The sequence below is a fragment of the Protopterus annectens genome, chromosome 5.part1 (assembly GCF_019279795.1).
Source record: "Protopterus annectens isolate FY-2018-M chromosome 5.part1, PAN1.0, whole genome shotgun sequence".
Taxonomy (NCBI): domain Eukaryota; kingdom Metazoa; phylum Chordata; order Ceratodontiformes; family Protopteridae; genus Protopterus; species Protopterus annectens.
In genome coordinates this window covers 369,447,939-369,464,331 of record NC_056736.1, presented here as the reverse complement: position 1 = coordinate 369,464,331, position 16,393 = coordinate 369,447,939, and the positions used below count along the sequence as shown (strand labels likewise).

The 16,393-nt window shown below is 40.8% G+C and overlaps 1 protein-coding gene across 1 annotated transcript in view; it reads right to left on the bottom strand.

The window, feature by feature from the left end:
* Positions 1-2,240: 2,240 nt before the first annotated feature.
* The window catches only part of LOC122803429 (sodium-dependent proline transporter-like), a 906,432-nt gene continuing 892,279 nt past the window's right edge, over positions 2,241-16,393 (bottom strand). The window contains exon 15 of the mRNA XM_044073039.1: positions 2,241-9,417. Within this exon, the coding sequence (XP_043928974.1) occupies positions 9,262-9,417 (156 nt within the window). The 3' untranslated portion in view covers positions 2,241-9,261. The remainder of the gene's footprint in view (positions 9,418-16,393) is intronic.

Genomic DNA, 16,393 nt, shown 5'->3' with positions numbered 1-16,393 from the left:
CATATTAGCCAATAAAAGAAACTATTACTACCAGCTTCAACAAACCCACCAAAATAATCCTCAAAAATTCTGGCTAGACATCAATAACCTCCTACACCCCATTGATGCAAGCACTCCCACTCCCTCTGGCTCTGATCACAACAATCCCATCCAAATAGCCAACTCATTTAACACATTTTTCACTGAAACAATACAATTCCTAGCCAACCAGTTATCCTCTAGCACCTCATGCTCTACCACAACGTCTACCAATAATCCTCCTCTATTACATTTTCTGCCAGTGCCCACATCGCTCATCTTTAACCTCATCCAGAAACTTAAACCCACCACCCTCTCTGCAGATCTACTACCTGCAGAATACCTGCAAAAAGCTGCTAAAGTCATAGCCTACCCTATATCCATCCTCATTAACAGAACTATTTCTGAAGGAACTATCACCTTAATCTGGAAAGTCTCTCACATTATCCCCCTGCACAAAGGTGGTAACGCCAAGGAGTTCTCCAATTACAGGGCCATAGCCATACTATCTCCTTTGGCAAAAATAATGGAGAAATGTATTAATTTACAACTATTAACCTACCTACTTGATCACAATTTACTAGCACCCTGTCAACATGGCTTTAGACCATTTCATAGCACCATCTCTGCTCTCTTATCCTTCACTAACCACATTAATAGTAATCGTAATAATGATACTCTATCCTCAGCCCTTTTTATCGACCTGTCTAAAGCATTTCACATGGTAAACCACCACCTCCTCATAGACACACTCAAAAACCTGTCATTGGATGCCCTTACTATACAGTGGTTCCAATCATACCTAAATAATAGGCAACAGACTGTACTATGGGATAATACTTTATCTTCCCACCTCCCAGTAGCCCTAGGGGTCCCTCAAGGTCCTTTACTATTCTCCATCTTTACAAATAATTCCACAAGCTGACTGTATCCAATACGCTGATGACTCCACACTCGTATGCTCTGCTACTTCCCAATCAGAACTTCAGTCACTAACCCAAAAGACCTTTAGCACAGTCGAAAACTGGCTCCTACAAAGGTGTCTTATCTTAAACCCAAAAAAACCCTAAAATGCTCCTATTCACCCCCACTCGCAGAACCTCCCCACTTAACTTTACTATTACTTCAAATAATGGAACTATAATATCTCCTGAGCCAACCACTAAACTACTCGGAATACTAATGGATAATAACTTGTCTTTTGAACCTCACATTAATAACACCATAAAAACAGTAAATAAGAAACTAGGTTCCCTCTACAGAATCAAACCCTTTCTAACTCCTCTAGCAAGGGTCACCATTGCTCGCACCCACCTTATCTCTAGCCTGCTCTATGCCTCCCCTATCTATACCAAAATATGCAGAAGTAATATGAGTAAACTGTCATCCTCCTACAACAATATTGCCAGATTTGCAGCTGGGTCCTCCTATAGAACTCATCACTGTATCAACCTGAATCATCTTGGATGGTTAGAGTTGCCAAATCTAATACTTTTCAATCAACTAACAGTCGCCCATAAGATCCTGTATCTACCTCAGAATACACCCATACTTACATCCCTAGCTATCCCCTATAACAATCTCAAAACCTTACGCTCATCTAATAAACTACTTGTACAAATATCTAAATCCAACAACTCAGCTAGTGACACCCTGTTCTCTAATACAGTAGGTAAAGCCTGGAACAGCCTCCCAAGTCAGCTAACTTCAATATCCTCAGTTAACCTATTTAAAAGCAAGCTCAAACCCTACCTCAAATCACACTGGCTATGCCCCTGTGATACCCCAGACTAACCACCATACCCTTATCTAGACTCCCTTGATTCCTAGCCTCTAATGAACATGATCTCGTGTTTATTTGCTGATAAACCATTCTGAGGATTTTTCTCATGTAAATATGTATATATTATTGAATGACCAACCGGTTTCATATAAGACCACAACTCCTGTGAGAATGAACACTATCATTGTATCCTTGTATTTTGCTTTTGTAGACTCTATCCATCTAACACTAGTGTTTATTCTTTTTGGTTTTTGTGTGACCTTAGTATCTATTATATCTCTTAGATATAATTTCCATTATTAACTCAAACTACTATTGTATCTAGGTTATTTTTACATAAGTTTTTTTTCCCTACTGGAATACAGAATATAAAATCCTAGGTATGTAATATGTTATAAAGTATTGTAACGTACCAATTTCTACTGTAAATATCTTGTCTTGTCCTATTTGGTTGTTATTTGTGGAGCTTTTCTCCCTGGGCCTCCACTGAAAATGGACATATATCCAGCTGGACTAGCCTGGTCAACAAATGTAAAATAAAATAAATAAAATAAAAGTATAAAGCAACGAATAAGAAATGTGTACGTATTTGTAGTTCCAGAGGCTAATGGTAATAGCTCTTGCCTGTTTTACAGTGTCTCCTACCTCAGCAGCACTGTGCTTGTGGTAGCAAAATTTCTTTATAGTAAACATGAGTGAGTGTCTATACACCAAGTACCACTAATGCCACTGTGATCTATTAGTGAAGTTTAGCTGAAAATAAGATATCTCATTATGTTTTCTCAATAACCAACAGTAGAATCAGAGTCTGCATTACAAACGGCATACACCCTTGCAAGTACATGTGGTAGCAACCCTGTCTTTTGGTAGAATAATGCTAATTACATGTCCACATACATACTGTATCTGACAATGACATGCTCATATACTTTTACGACTTCCAATCAACTTTTTCACATTTTATAATGCAAACAATTTATTGTAAACTTACAATTATACATTGATATACATGCATGTGTTGAGTAGCATGTCTGCAGCAATATATACCAGGGCACATACAACCCTGTGCAGAAATTAATATGCAAGAGAGGGTTATATAGTACTCCATGTAGCTAGTATCCATTGCCTAGTTCTGTATTAACTAGACAGCTGTTGCTTATAAAATGCTGATCTTTATGAATACAAAATTTTGTTTTGATAAGATACACAGCTGTGAAGATATAGGATGTCAAACAATGAGAGGAGATTCACTGTCTGGGTCTGTAACACCAGGTTTAAGGTGCATCTTTGAAAAGTGCTAGGGACTTTCAGCTGAAAATAATTCCAGTTTATTTATTTGGGGAAAACAAATTATGTGAAGGTGTTTTGATACTATTACATCTTACTATTTTCATTTATATATATATTTTTTTGCCACGGTGTGATGTTTATTTGCCAACATTGACACATCTTAAGTTCAAGAACAGCAATAAATGTAAATGAGTTATAAAGAATATACTCATTAGGTTAGTTTTAATGCAGACAGGTTTATGACTCTTGAGAAAAATAAATGCAGGATGTCTCTTAACATGGTCATTATAGTTCATGAACAAAAATCACGATTATTTCTCATGAAACCTAAACTTATTTCACAGATGTTGGATAATTGCAAAGAATGTATAACATCTGGCTATAGTAAGTATACCATTTAGACTTTGACCTTGTCTTAGGGTTTGCATAATTAGCATTACAAATTAGTTGTTATTAATTTTGAAGTTATGTGACATTTGCGGGAACCGTGTCCAAGTCTCAAGAGTGTTTTCAAAATTCCCACAGACTTGCATTATAGTTAGTTAATATGCTGCTATGAAGTATCAGTGGGGTTTCTTGTATATATAGAGGACTCTACAGAAATGTTCAAGGTTGCACATTGAGGAAGCCTGACATGCCTTTAATAACATTAAAACATCCAGGAAGTCCCACATGTATTTTAGTAACATTAAAGTGGTATGATATTATGGGCTTGATTCCAAAAGGCTTGCTCTCAGTGTAAGTGACCACTTTCACTGAGAGCAGGTCTTTTGGAATCTGGTCCCTGTATTAAACTTGTTTATAAACAGACCTTACAAACAAAGTAAATCACTTACACTGAGAGCAAGTTTTTTGGAATTGGGGCAGACTTACATTGAGAGCAATTGTTTTGGAGTCTGGCCCTATATCTCAGCATTTCAAAACTTGCCAAAAGTTTGGACTGCAGACAATAAAGGTATTTACATTTTGTCACTCTGCTAGAGATAAGACTAATGAACGCAAAGTGTAGATTTTGAGAAATTGTATTCAGACTCTACAATAAGTACTTTTATAAAGTTAAACGTTATTAGGACACTATTTCAGTAGCGCAGAATCTGAAATTTAGGAAATGTTACAAAGATTTTTGAAAGCATTTTAGAACTTTATTTATATAATATCTTAAAAAAACAGTTTGAAAACAACTCTAAAGGTCTACTAACTTGTTAAGGGTGGCACCCTTGACTCCAGCTGTTCCATCACTGTGGAGACAGTTCTGAAGTGCTCTATATACACAAAGGTTAGATGTTTCTGGAAAAAGAGGTAGTTAGTCTGTATAGCACCAGTCTAACTGCATGGCATAGGTCCAGTTTGTGGTGGTCTACACATATCTCATTGTTTCTATAAATGTGAAGTGAAGGTCTTCACAGGATCATTCCTTCTCTATAGATCAAGACAAAGAGAAAACAATGACTTTTAGTTAAATGTGGTCTTGAAGACTCCTGGCTAAAGGTAGCATGCCTAGGTTTCACTTAGAAGTGGTTATGTGATGGTCACAGCATGAGAGGAAATGGCTTTGATAAACCTCCATTTTCAGTAATGACTACATCAGTACATTTTAAATGAAGACATGGTGATGCATTTTGCAATGGTGTTAGGGATACTTATATTTTATTAACACTGGACATTGCATTTGTATTTCGAGTAATTCCAGATGTAGTTAAAAGATATTAGCATTTGAGATGGCTTAGCCATTTTTGCAGCATAAGCATATTTATTAATACCTTATGTATTTTGCTGGAATATATTTTTTTATTTTTAATGGAAATTTGTATAAACAAATATCTGATATAAATGTCTGTGGTGTAGCAATAGCCCCCAAGTATGCCACTGCTGTCCGAAGGGGAAAATGTGTACATCTGGGGTGATCAAAATGGGATACCACTGATACTAAATTTTCTAAAACCTTTTTTTTTAATGTTAGAATGAGTGCTGATGTTTCTGTTATGCATGTTAACAAAAATACACAATGTTTAACCTTCACCACAAACCATAATGATTTGTCTGTCAATTTTTTTGGAACGTTACTGTCTATAACATTATCAGTAGGTCATGTTTTGCCACACCTTTATATCACCACTTCTCACTTTTGGAGGTCTGTCAAAACTAATGCACTGAGAGAACAAGTCATGTTAAATGGTAAGGAAAAATGTTTCAAATTCTAAATTTAAGTAACTCAGATGAATAATAGGGGTGCTGATCGCTTTATATTTATTGAATATGAGAGATACTTTGGATTACATGTGCAATACAGACAGTACACCTAACTGAATAATCACCTGTTCTTGTAACCTGTTTTAAAGCAAAGGACATAAGTTTATACGTTTTTGTAATTCTAATCATATAATTGTAAGAAAGATTTATAATGCTTGGTGTTATATTGCACACTACTACTTGAAAAAGTGCTTGTGCACAAAACCTTGTTGTGTATTATTTTTATGTCTTGCAAATACATTTTTTTTTTCCTGAGCTGACCTTTGTTTTCTACATTAACTTAAATACCATAATACTATGGATAAGGGTTCGATACTCATCTCTGGTCACTGTCTGTTCCCCTCATACTCCTATTTGCGTGTCCTCCTCACAAAAACATAGTGGTTGACTGGCTACTCTAAGCATTCACAGATACTTCATTTACCTTTGCCACTGTGGCCCAAGTTGTGGCTGAAAAGGAACCAAGATGACCAGTTCACAATTCAATAAACTAAAATTACAAATTAAAATGGACTGAACTAACAGACTTAACTGAAATATATTAAAGTGTTTACTTCGTTTCATGACTAGCTCACAAAGAGTAATGTCTAACGTTAGAGACATAATGTAGGGCTGTAGTCAAAACTGATAATCAGGAGAGTTGAGCTCCTGGTGTTGGATAGATAAGGACAGGTGAAACATTTTGTATAGATGTATTATGTGATAAAAGTTTCACAGAATACCACAACATGAAATGGCAAAGTGTAGAATTTCTTCTTTAGTGACGGGACAAAATTACCCCAAGGCCATTGATATCAGGCTTTGTTTACTACATTCCAAAAACATGCATTACAAACTCTAAGTTAACTATATTTGAGACCCCTCCTATCATTTTTAGAATTAGTGCTCCGTATTATTTTTATCCCAGAGTATGTCTTGGGGATTCAATGTGTGGTGGATTTTTTTTCTCCTGTAGTGCAAGCTAAAAATAGAAAGAAACTCAATAAATGCTAGCACACACTTTTTTCAGATAAGTCGCACTTGGAATGGCACACCTAGAAACCTGGCAGTGGAGATCCATGTACGATCCAGTGTCACTACTGCTTTTAGGTTCATAGACTGGTACTAGGCTATTGGCCCTAGGGCCTATACAGGCCTAGCCATAACAATTCCCTGGCTATTTCTTCCCACAATATTTACTTCCCTGGACCCTTGTCTAGCTTACTGTTTAAAGGAAAGTGTTGTCTTGTTCTTTTCTCTGTTTGTAATAGTACTGGTGTGCTGTAGCAGCATTGCCAGTACAGAATTAATTTGTGAGATAGAAAACAGAATGGTTCAGATTAAAACATTTTTTAATACTACGGTAAAATCCATTTTTGACATGTTCCTCAGAGGATATTTTTCTTTGTTTTATGTATTAACACTGGAATATTCAGTACATACTGTGGCTACAGACATTAAATTGACACTATGAGGTCAGATCCTCTCCTCCCCTTGCAGTCTGTCTCACATGGTCAGTAAGTAAGAAAACACAGTGATGACTGGAATTTTTTTATGATGTCTATTTTTAACACTTATATCTGAACAAACATCACACAGTTCTATATCTTTGAGGCATGAAGCGTGACTAACCCCACCCCCCCAAATGTCCCAGATTTGATTAGGGACTCCAATGCTTGAGGAGCTGGCATAGAGCAGTGGATATAGTGTGGCCAATGCTGGTGTGTCCACCTCTGAGCAAGGGGAACACTTAGTCCAGGGGAAAGGGCATGACAACTTGGCTTCCTTAAGCAAAGTCTCTATAAAGTCACCACTGTGGCAAACCAGGGATGGCATTAGTGCATGTGTGCATCCTAAACACTTAAGAGGAAGTCACAGTTGTGACAGGCACACTAAGAACTTAAAACATAAAAAAATTCCTGATTCCAACCACAGATGATGCCACTCCTCTCAGTGCTCAACTCTTAACCAGAGTGGAATGATAGGACCACAGGGTTCCCACCCCAGAAACTATATGGACCATAAGGCTTCCACCTCTGAGAATGAAAAGACCACAGGGCTCCAACCTCTGGGAATGAAAGGACCATAGGTCTGCCATCTCTGGGAATGAATTGACCGTAGGGCTCCCACCTCCAGGAATAAATCGACAATAGGCCCTAACCTCTGGGAATAAAACAACTGTAGGTCTCTCTCCCCAGAGAATGAATGGGCCATTTGGTTCTCACTTCTGGGAATGAATGGATCACAGGACTCTCACCTCTGGGGAATGAATGAACCACAGGGCACTCACTTCGGGGAATGAGTAGGCCATAGGGGTCTCATTCCAGGAATGAATGAGTCAGTAGGGCATTTGGGTGGGAGTGGCTTGATGGTCAAGAAAAAAAAAGGCATTCTTGAATATTTCAGGCACTTCAGAAACAGTACACTTCATACACACATATATTGAAGGTACCAGAATACTGCATACACACAAAGTAAAGACTGTAAAAGTATATGTTCCATCCAAAGCAGTAAGTCAACTTTAATGTGCCCCACTTCATGAGTTAAAGGACTGCATTAGATCACAGCAAAATAAAGATTTCATACACACTTGTCACAATTATATTTCATAAGTATGCAGACAAGAGAACGGACAACATTAAAAAGTAATTAACCAAAGATACTTGAATGACAAGTAGGTGTCAGAATGCTTCACAGACTTAAAAAAATAGATGCCAGAATGAAATTTGCCAATTGATTTTTCTGTGGTGGTGCTTGTGGGGAACACTCTCTCACTCGCCATGCAGGGCCCACTAAGTCTGAGATTACATACTACACATTCAGTGTAAGAAAGAAAAATCAGTTCCAGAATTTTAAGGTTTAGTCCATGTAGTTTTCATACTCTTGATAGTTAAGTTGGCTGGGTGTTCTGCTATGACAAACCACACTTCTACTCCACACATGAGATCTTTGCCTCATAGACACAAGCTACAGGGTTTGATTCTGACCTCAGGTAGTTGATTAGGCATAAAATGACCCTTTATGGTAGTTAGACAATTATTCAGCCATGAACCTCAATGAAGCCTGTATGGGACAGATGATGTATGTACATTTATGCTATGAGTCTTAACTCTGATTTCTGCCACCTAGTGGCTACTCAAGTCTCAACACTTGTGTGTAGAACTTGCACAATATGATGATGAATTAAGTGGTATCTCCTGCAAAACATGTACTCTTGTGAACTAATGCAGGAATGTATTTTAAGACAGTAAGACACACTGCTCATCATTTTGAGGTGAAAAAAAATTGACGCTTCAAATCGGAATTAATTTAGAATCAACTATCTATACTTCAGATGTGTCCTGTAAAACATAACTTGCAGAACATTTTTAATCATGTTCTAGTGGCACACGTGTAACATTTTATATACATTCAGGAAAGCTCAGAAAAAATAAATGCAAGTTCAAGGATGGTATGCCATAAATATAAATACCATTGCTATCCTACATCAGAAAACGTATAATGCAGACAACAGTAGCTTATATGTTTGGGTCTAATGAATAACCTATGGTACAGTGTCTATTTATACAGTATCTGCTAAGTTAATTTTATATGTAAACAGTTCAGCAAGTGCTCTGTGTTCCTAGAGCTCAATGAAATATAGACAATTTACCTCTGTGCAATTTCAGTTATTAACAATATGACCACGTTTGTTAGCGGGACCAATAGCAGTCAAAAGTACTGCCCTTAATAAACATGGCAGAAGAATGAAACACTGTCATCTTGACATAAATACTTGTAATTTAAAATAATATTGTATTCTTTGTGAAGACTGACCGTCTTTCTTGAAGCAGAGACTGTATTATATGCAATAATTTGTCCATTTGTCTAAGGTTTCATATTTAATGAATTTGGAATATTCAATATCGAATGGCACTGTCTAATATCTGGAAAAACCTACTTCATGCTTCACTACTATTATTTTGCCAGTCAAAGTCACTGAAGTCATTGTCTGAAAGACTGACTGTGTAGGGAACATCAATGATTTCAGGAACTGATGTCCGCTGACCACTAGCCATGCGCCAAGAGTTTAGTGGTCGAATAGCTTTCTTGAATCTCTGAAAAAGACAAGAAGAAATGTCAAAGTTTGACATTTGGTAGTAACTATTAAATATGGTGAAATCAGCTAAAAACTTTATATTGACTCCATTCACAGTAGCTGTCGATCAGTGAAGGAAGACAAAAAATAACCTATGGAGGAAATTGTAAATGTATAGATGTGCATCATGATAAAATAATCACACACGTCAGGTGTACCAATGAAAATCTTGTTCACACAAATGGAATTAAATGCAAACCTCAATAATGTGCAACAGAGATTCTCATTGTTCTGAAAAAAAAATTAATTAAAATAGCTGAATTGTAACTCACTAACAGAAGAAAAAGAAACCTGCAAAATAAAACTGTTTTTTTAACTGGAATAGTTTAGATTAATGAAATTGTTCCTAATCTGCTACACGGTTCCCTAAAACTTATAAATGCAATAAATATTGACAGCACAGATAAACATTTTATAAAAAGATACTAGTTAACTTGTAAGAAATACACACACACCTAATTTTGTATGTTCCTCATGGCACATAACAGGAACTTTTAACTACCTCAAGGGAATTAACAAGTTCCAAGAATACAGTCTTTGAGGAAAGACGATGCACTAGAAAAAGAGGTGAGATTTACAGGATGGGTATTAGCATTTTGTGTGCCCCCAGCAAGTGTCATGTTGACGAGCCCTGGACACGTCCAGTCTAAGGATCACCCTGTTCCTGCCAACCCACCTAAGTAACCTTTTAGCTCATGTTAGAAAGCTTTGGGAGTAGTATGTGCAGAATGAACTGTTGTTACAGTTCTAATGCACTATGACTGGCAAGGTGTGCGTACTACATCAAGCTGGTCCATCACAAAAAGTGACATTCACCCTGACTGGCACTTAGTTACAAAGATGTTACATTATAATGACCCATTGTACAGTCCAGCATTAGGTGAAATGATGCCCTCCCACCTACAAATTCCCAGAGACACATACATTCCACAGTGTTCCTCCCTGGTTTTCCTTATCCTGGCCTCCTCACACAATCCAGGTTGCTTTTTCTTCCTTTTCTCAGATTTTGTCTTACATTTCAGCTTATTCTGACATCTTTTCAACACACCCTACCTGGTTAAAACTGCACTGTAATAATTGTTAAGTAAGCAGTTGAATTACGTCAGGGGTCTGGGGGCTGCAAGTTCCTCAGAAGACATCTTCTTCTAGATGATCTAAGGTGAATTTTACAGCTTTTTTTAAAATAACATTTTCATCCAATGATGGCTTGAACATAGATCATGACTAAGGAAAGAAACTGAGTGCTACTGTTCATTTTCCGGCATTCTTTCAATGCATTGTAACTGTCTAAGACAATGCAGTAATAAATGTGTAAGAAATTAATTAAGATGGGGGTCGTGGGGCCACAGGTCCCCTTACGTCATGGGGTTATTGGTACTCTGAGAGGTATTTTAGAGCATTTTTCCTACTCTTTGATTCAATAATGGCCTGCACAAAAATCATGGGTAAGGTAAGAAATTCAATCCTATTTTTTTCTTTCAAAGAAATAAGCTGTGTTCAAGGCTTTGTAGATCACAACCAAATGTGTCCAGGATACATAAATATGATCTGAGAATAGTACCAGACTCCTTTCCACATACACACATGCATACACACACACACAAAAATACCGTACTCCCTTCCACAAAAAATAAAAAAGCAACATTCTATGTATCCCTCCGGTGCTGGAATGGGATGAAAGCAAATGGCTAGAGTCTTATATATCATACCTCATCACCCCTACCCCCAAAAAGCAGTCACCTTTCTGTGTACACCTCTGATGAAACAGATGTATATAAACATAATTTCTTGTTATCCCTACCCCCAAAAGGTAGCTTTCTGTATATGTATCTGATGTTTGATTGTGAGGAAACTGAAAAAATAATGAAACCAGTAATGTAGTCCATCTTGATGCTATTGGACAGTACCCTGTCACTATATAAGCTACAGTCATCTTTTGCGCATTCCTTTGAGATCTGTGAGAAAAGTAAAAGAAATAATGACCACATTGTCTTCATCCCTCACTTAACCTGTAGCAACCTTCTGTGCACACCTTTGAGGTTTGAATGTGATGAAAATTAAAGAGAGTGACCACACCATCCCCAGGCCTGAGACAAGATATAGCAATCTTCTATCCATACTTCTGAGCACGGCCAGTTTTAGAACTGGCTGGGTTGAAGGTAGAGGCCACCACTAAGTCCATGTCACAATCTATTATTACAGCCTGGGTTGAGGGGCCACCAGGCTCATAGAAGGTCTAAGGGTCTCATTACTTTTGAAAGATAATGACATGTTAACTGCATTATGTGAGAGTGTTCAATCTCGCCGTTTGTTCTTACACACGGGTTCGGAGCCGATCCTCAGCTCCGAGTCGGCCGCATAGCAAAGCTTTGCATCTTAGACAAGCTCGAGACCAGGCTATATCCCACAATCCTCCCTGCCATTACTCAGATCTAGTTTGCCGCTGCAACGGATCACATCGACGAGAGCTCGGACCAGAGAAAATTTTGTGATATTCAGATAAGATGGTTATATTTTTACTTAAAAAGTTCTTATAGTTATTGGGAATTTAGTTTTTGATCAGTACTATAGTGTGTGTGTGTGTTATTGTAGTTAGTCCTGTCATTTTTTCATAGGTTCCCTTTGGGGCCTACCTCTTCTAATCACTTATAGCAATATATATATATATATATATATATATATATATATATATATATATATATATATTTTTTTTTTTTTCTTATACTTATAGCTAGTGTTTAAACTTTTTCACAGTAAAAGTGTCTTACTGCTGGTTATGTCTGAAAAAGCCAAATCCGGTTTTAAAAGATGTCAGTGTGGGCAGAAAATGTCCATCACTGACAACAACACTTCCTGCGTCTACTGTCTTGGCCCTCTCCACTTGCAACAGGATTGCTCTATATGCCATTCCTTCAGTGGGAGGGTCATGACAGATAGACGTAGGAAACTTATAGATAGGGGACTTCTTAAGCCTGCTTTCCAGGAGGCTTTGGACAAGTTGGATCAGGCTTCTAAGTCCTCGAAGGGGTCGAAGATGTCGGAGCCCATGTCATCGGCTCCAAGTTCATCTTTGAAAGTTCGTTCGCTGGTTCCACAGACTTTGGGGCCGAGCGTTGAATGTTTATCTTTCACTGAGCCCCAGGTCTTGGTACCGGTGTCGGAGCTACCGCCACCTTCCATTCTTCGGTCGGTGCCATCTTCGGCCCCTTCGACCCGATCTTCCAGACCATTATCCGAAACAGATGTGGATCATGTCATGCAGAAACTTATGGAGAACACGGCCCTTTCCAAGTTGATTGCAGTTTCCTCCCAATTGGTGTAGAAACTAGAAGGCCTTCCTTTATCTCCAATAGGTCCTCCTTCGAGACCCATCCAGTCTTCGGAGCCGGGAGAGGATGAGCCAATGATAGTGGAGCCCTCGGTGCTGAAACTGTCCATTGCATGATCGACACCATTGACTTCGACTCCTTCGGAATCTATAGGTGAGTCGCGGAGTCGATGATCTCTCCTCGGTTCCGGGACCAAGAGTTGTACCGACTTTTTGGTGCCGACTCTCCCTCTCGGGGCCTCGGCGCAGATTGGCTCGGCTCCGTCCTCGGGTCCGAGGCCCACAGGCCCCATGTCTGGGATTCTTCCATGTTCTTCGGAATCGGAGGAGTCCTCGGCCCAAGGTTCAGGGGTTTTTGACCTTATGAGGAAGGTTTTGTCTACACAGACAACCACTTCATCGGAGGCATCTTCTCCCTCCCCTAAGGAGACGCTCTCTGTTTCTGTTCCCATGACACATCCAAAGCGTAGAGCACCATTGCCTCAGCCACCCCCAGAGGGTGCCCCCTGTTCCTCGGAGGCCTCACCGGAAGCCCCCTCCGATGAGGTTCAGAGGAAAAGACTGTGCAAGAGGAGGCACTTTGATTCCCCGCAGGAATCTCTAACATCTGGCACTGACTTGGATGAGGCAGAGGGGTCCCCAAAATCCCCCTCTGAGGATGTCTCATTTGCGGACATCTTGGAGATTTTAAAACAGAGGGGTGATTGGCAGTCCCTAGCCCCACTGAGGGCAGTCGGTGTTGCTGAAGGCTTTTGGTGCTCAACCTTCTACCTCCTGGGTTACTCCGCCCTTCGATGAATTAATGGATTTAATTGCTCGAAGGGTGTGGGAGACACCGGACACAGTGGAACTGGTCCCTCGAAAACCAAGCAAGTTTATCACCGCTCCCCAGGACAAGACTTATCTCACCAAAGGAGTCCTGGTTGATGCTATGGTGGTGGCTGCAGCCACTAAAAAGGAGATGTCTGAGTCTTCCTCTTCTGTTCATCCTCCTAATAAGGATTCTAGGACTATGGACAGATATGGGAAGCGCGTTTTTAGTTCAGTGACTTTTTCCATGCATTCGCTAAACTATTTGACACACTTTACACGTCTACAGAGGGATCTCATCAAGGAGCTGAGAGATACCCTCCAGGGTAACACAGATGCTGCTGTTTCAGATAAGGTAACAGCACAGCTTAACACCCTTACCTCCATAGTGAGCTCATCCATGAGGCTCATCTCGTATGCAGTTGAAGGATCGAGTAGAGCCGCAGCTTCAGCAATTGCTCTACGAAGACAATCCTGGATGCTGCTGTGCTCATTTGCGGAAGCCTTCAAGTCTTCCTTTGCCAGCGCCCCCTTTGATGGTGCCACTCTTTTTGGGCCTAAAGTGAAAGAGACACTAACTCAGTGTGAGCAAGAAGGAAAGGCTCTGTCTGCTGTCGGAGTCCATTTTTCCGCTCCATCTAGACTGTACCCCAAAGGGCAACGAGGCGGAAAAATGTGGTTCCGTAAAACTCAGGGATCTTTCCAGGCCACACAGAGTGACCCCTCCCCCAGAGGCAGAGGGGGGGGGCAGAAATGGAAGACGTCGTCCCGGCGGCAGAGAGGGTCTGCAGAACCAAGGCGACAGGGATCCTATCCCTGGTAAGCCTTTCCAGCACTCCTGAATGGGGGCCCGACTGTCCTGCTCTGGAGGCAGTCGGGGGTCACTTGGCTTTATACCCACAGGCCTGGCTAACTCTCACCTCAGACTCTTGGGTAAAAAGCATTGTAACCAGAGGATACAAAATCCCCTTCATGTCAACTCCACCCCAACAAAGAAGGTTTCCAGATGTGCCACCCCATCTGCGAGGCCCAGCAGCAATAGAAATTGCAAAGCTGCTCGAAAAAAGAGTCATTCAGCCAGTCCCGGCGGACCAAAAAGGATCCAGAACTTACTCAAGGTTCTTTTTAGTTCCAAAAAAGACAGGGGACTGGAGACTGATTTTGGATCTCAGCAATCTCAATACCTTCGTGAAGAAGGAAAAGTTCCGGATGGTCACGCTTCAATCGATCCTTCCATTTTTACAGAAGGATGACTGGATGTGCTCGATAGATCTCAAGGACGCGTACCACCACATCAAGTTGGCCAGACCGTCCAGAGATCACCTGCGCTTCTGGCTGGGAGCCAGTCACTTCCAATTTCGAGCCCTGCCCTTTGGGCTCACCTCAGCCCCCAAAGTATTCACCAAATGCATGGCAGTGGTAGCATCTCACTTGAGACGTCTAGGATTCCGGGTGTTTCCCTATCTGGATGACTGGCTCCTCACCGCCACCACCGAGCGTTGCCTCATACAAGCCAGAGACTATACAGTCAACCTTTGTTCCCACCTAGGGATTTCCATAAACTTCAAAAAATCTGCCTTACTGCCCTCACAGCATATTTCATTCATCGGAGCAGACCTAGATACGCGCTTAACACTGGTAAAGCTCCCTCCAATAAGGGCTTCATCCCTCAAGGAACAGGTTCTTCTTCTACTGCAAAGCAGGAAAGCCCCGGCCAAACTAGTGTTGAAGGTTTTGGGACTCATGGCAGCGTCCCTGATTGCAGTTCCTATGGGGAGATTGCACATGAGGCTCCTCCAATGGCTGCTGTTCATGCAGTGGTCGTTCCATTAGTTACCCCTAGCGCACGAGATTCTGATAACAGATTCTTGCAAGTGAGACCTCTCATGGTGGGTGTACAGTCAGGATCTCACTATGGGTCATCCATTTGTTCTACCCAATCCGATGGCCACGATAACCATGGATGCTTCCCTGATAGGGTGGGGGGGGCTATTTCAGGGAAGAACAGTCCAAGGGGAATGGTCCAACATGGAGTACAACCTGCACATAAATGTTCTGGAAATGAGGGTGGTGTTCCTGGCGTTGCAACACTTTCAAACCCTCCTACCTCTAGGAACAGTAGCAGTTCAGACAGACAGCATGTCTGTAGTCCGGTACATAAACAAACAGGGGGGAACCAGATCTTACCCATTATGCAGAGAGGCCATGAGAATTTGGCAATGGGCAGAGTCCATGGGTCACTTTCTGATAGCAACGCACATCCCGGGGTCATCCAATGTCATTGCGGACAGGTTGAGCAGAGCCATCCTGTTACCTCACGAGTGGTCCCTCAAGCTACAGGTGGCGGAAAGAATTTTCTGCAGATGGGGCCAGCCTTGCTGCGATCTATTTGCCTCCCCGATGAATACCAAATGCAGAAGCTATTTTGCCCTTCTACCCCCTCCAGGGGATGTCCCCTGGGACGCACTGATACACAATTGGCCCCCGGGTCTCCTATATGCATTTCCACCTACCCCCTTGATTCCCAAATTTCTTCAGAAAGCCAGGAACCTGGAAAGGACAATTATACTCATAGCCCCATTCTGGCCTCGACAGATATGGTTCCCCTTTCTTCGAGCCCATCAATCAGAGGAACCGTGGATCCTGGACCCAGTATCAGATCTACTGACACATTCGTCGGGAGTTCCTCACCCATCTCTTCTATCCCTCAAACTAGCAGCTTGGCTGCTCCACTTCCCTGCCTAGCCAGGTCTGATCTACTTTCTCCGGCAGTTCAACGCATTTTGGTTGCCTCTTA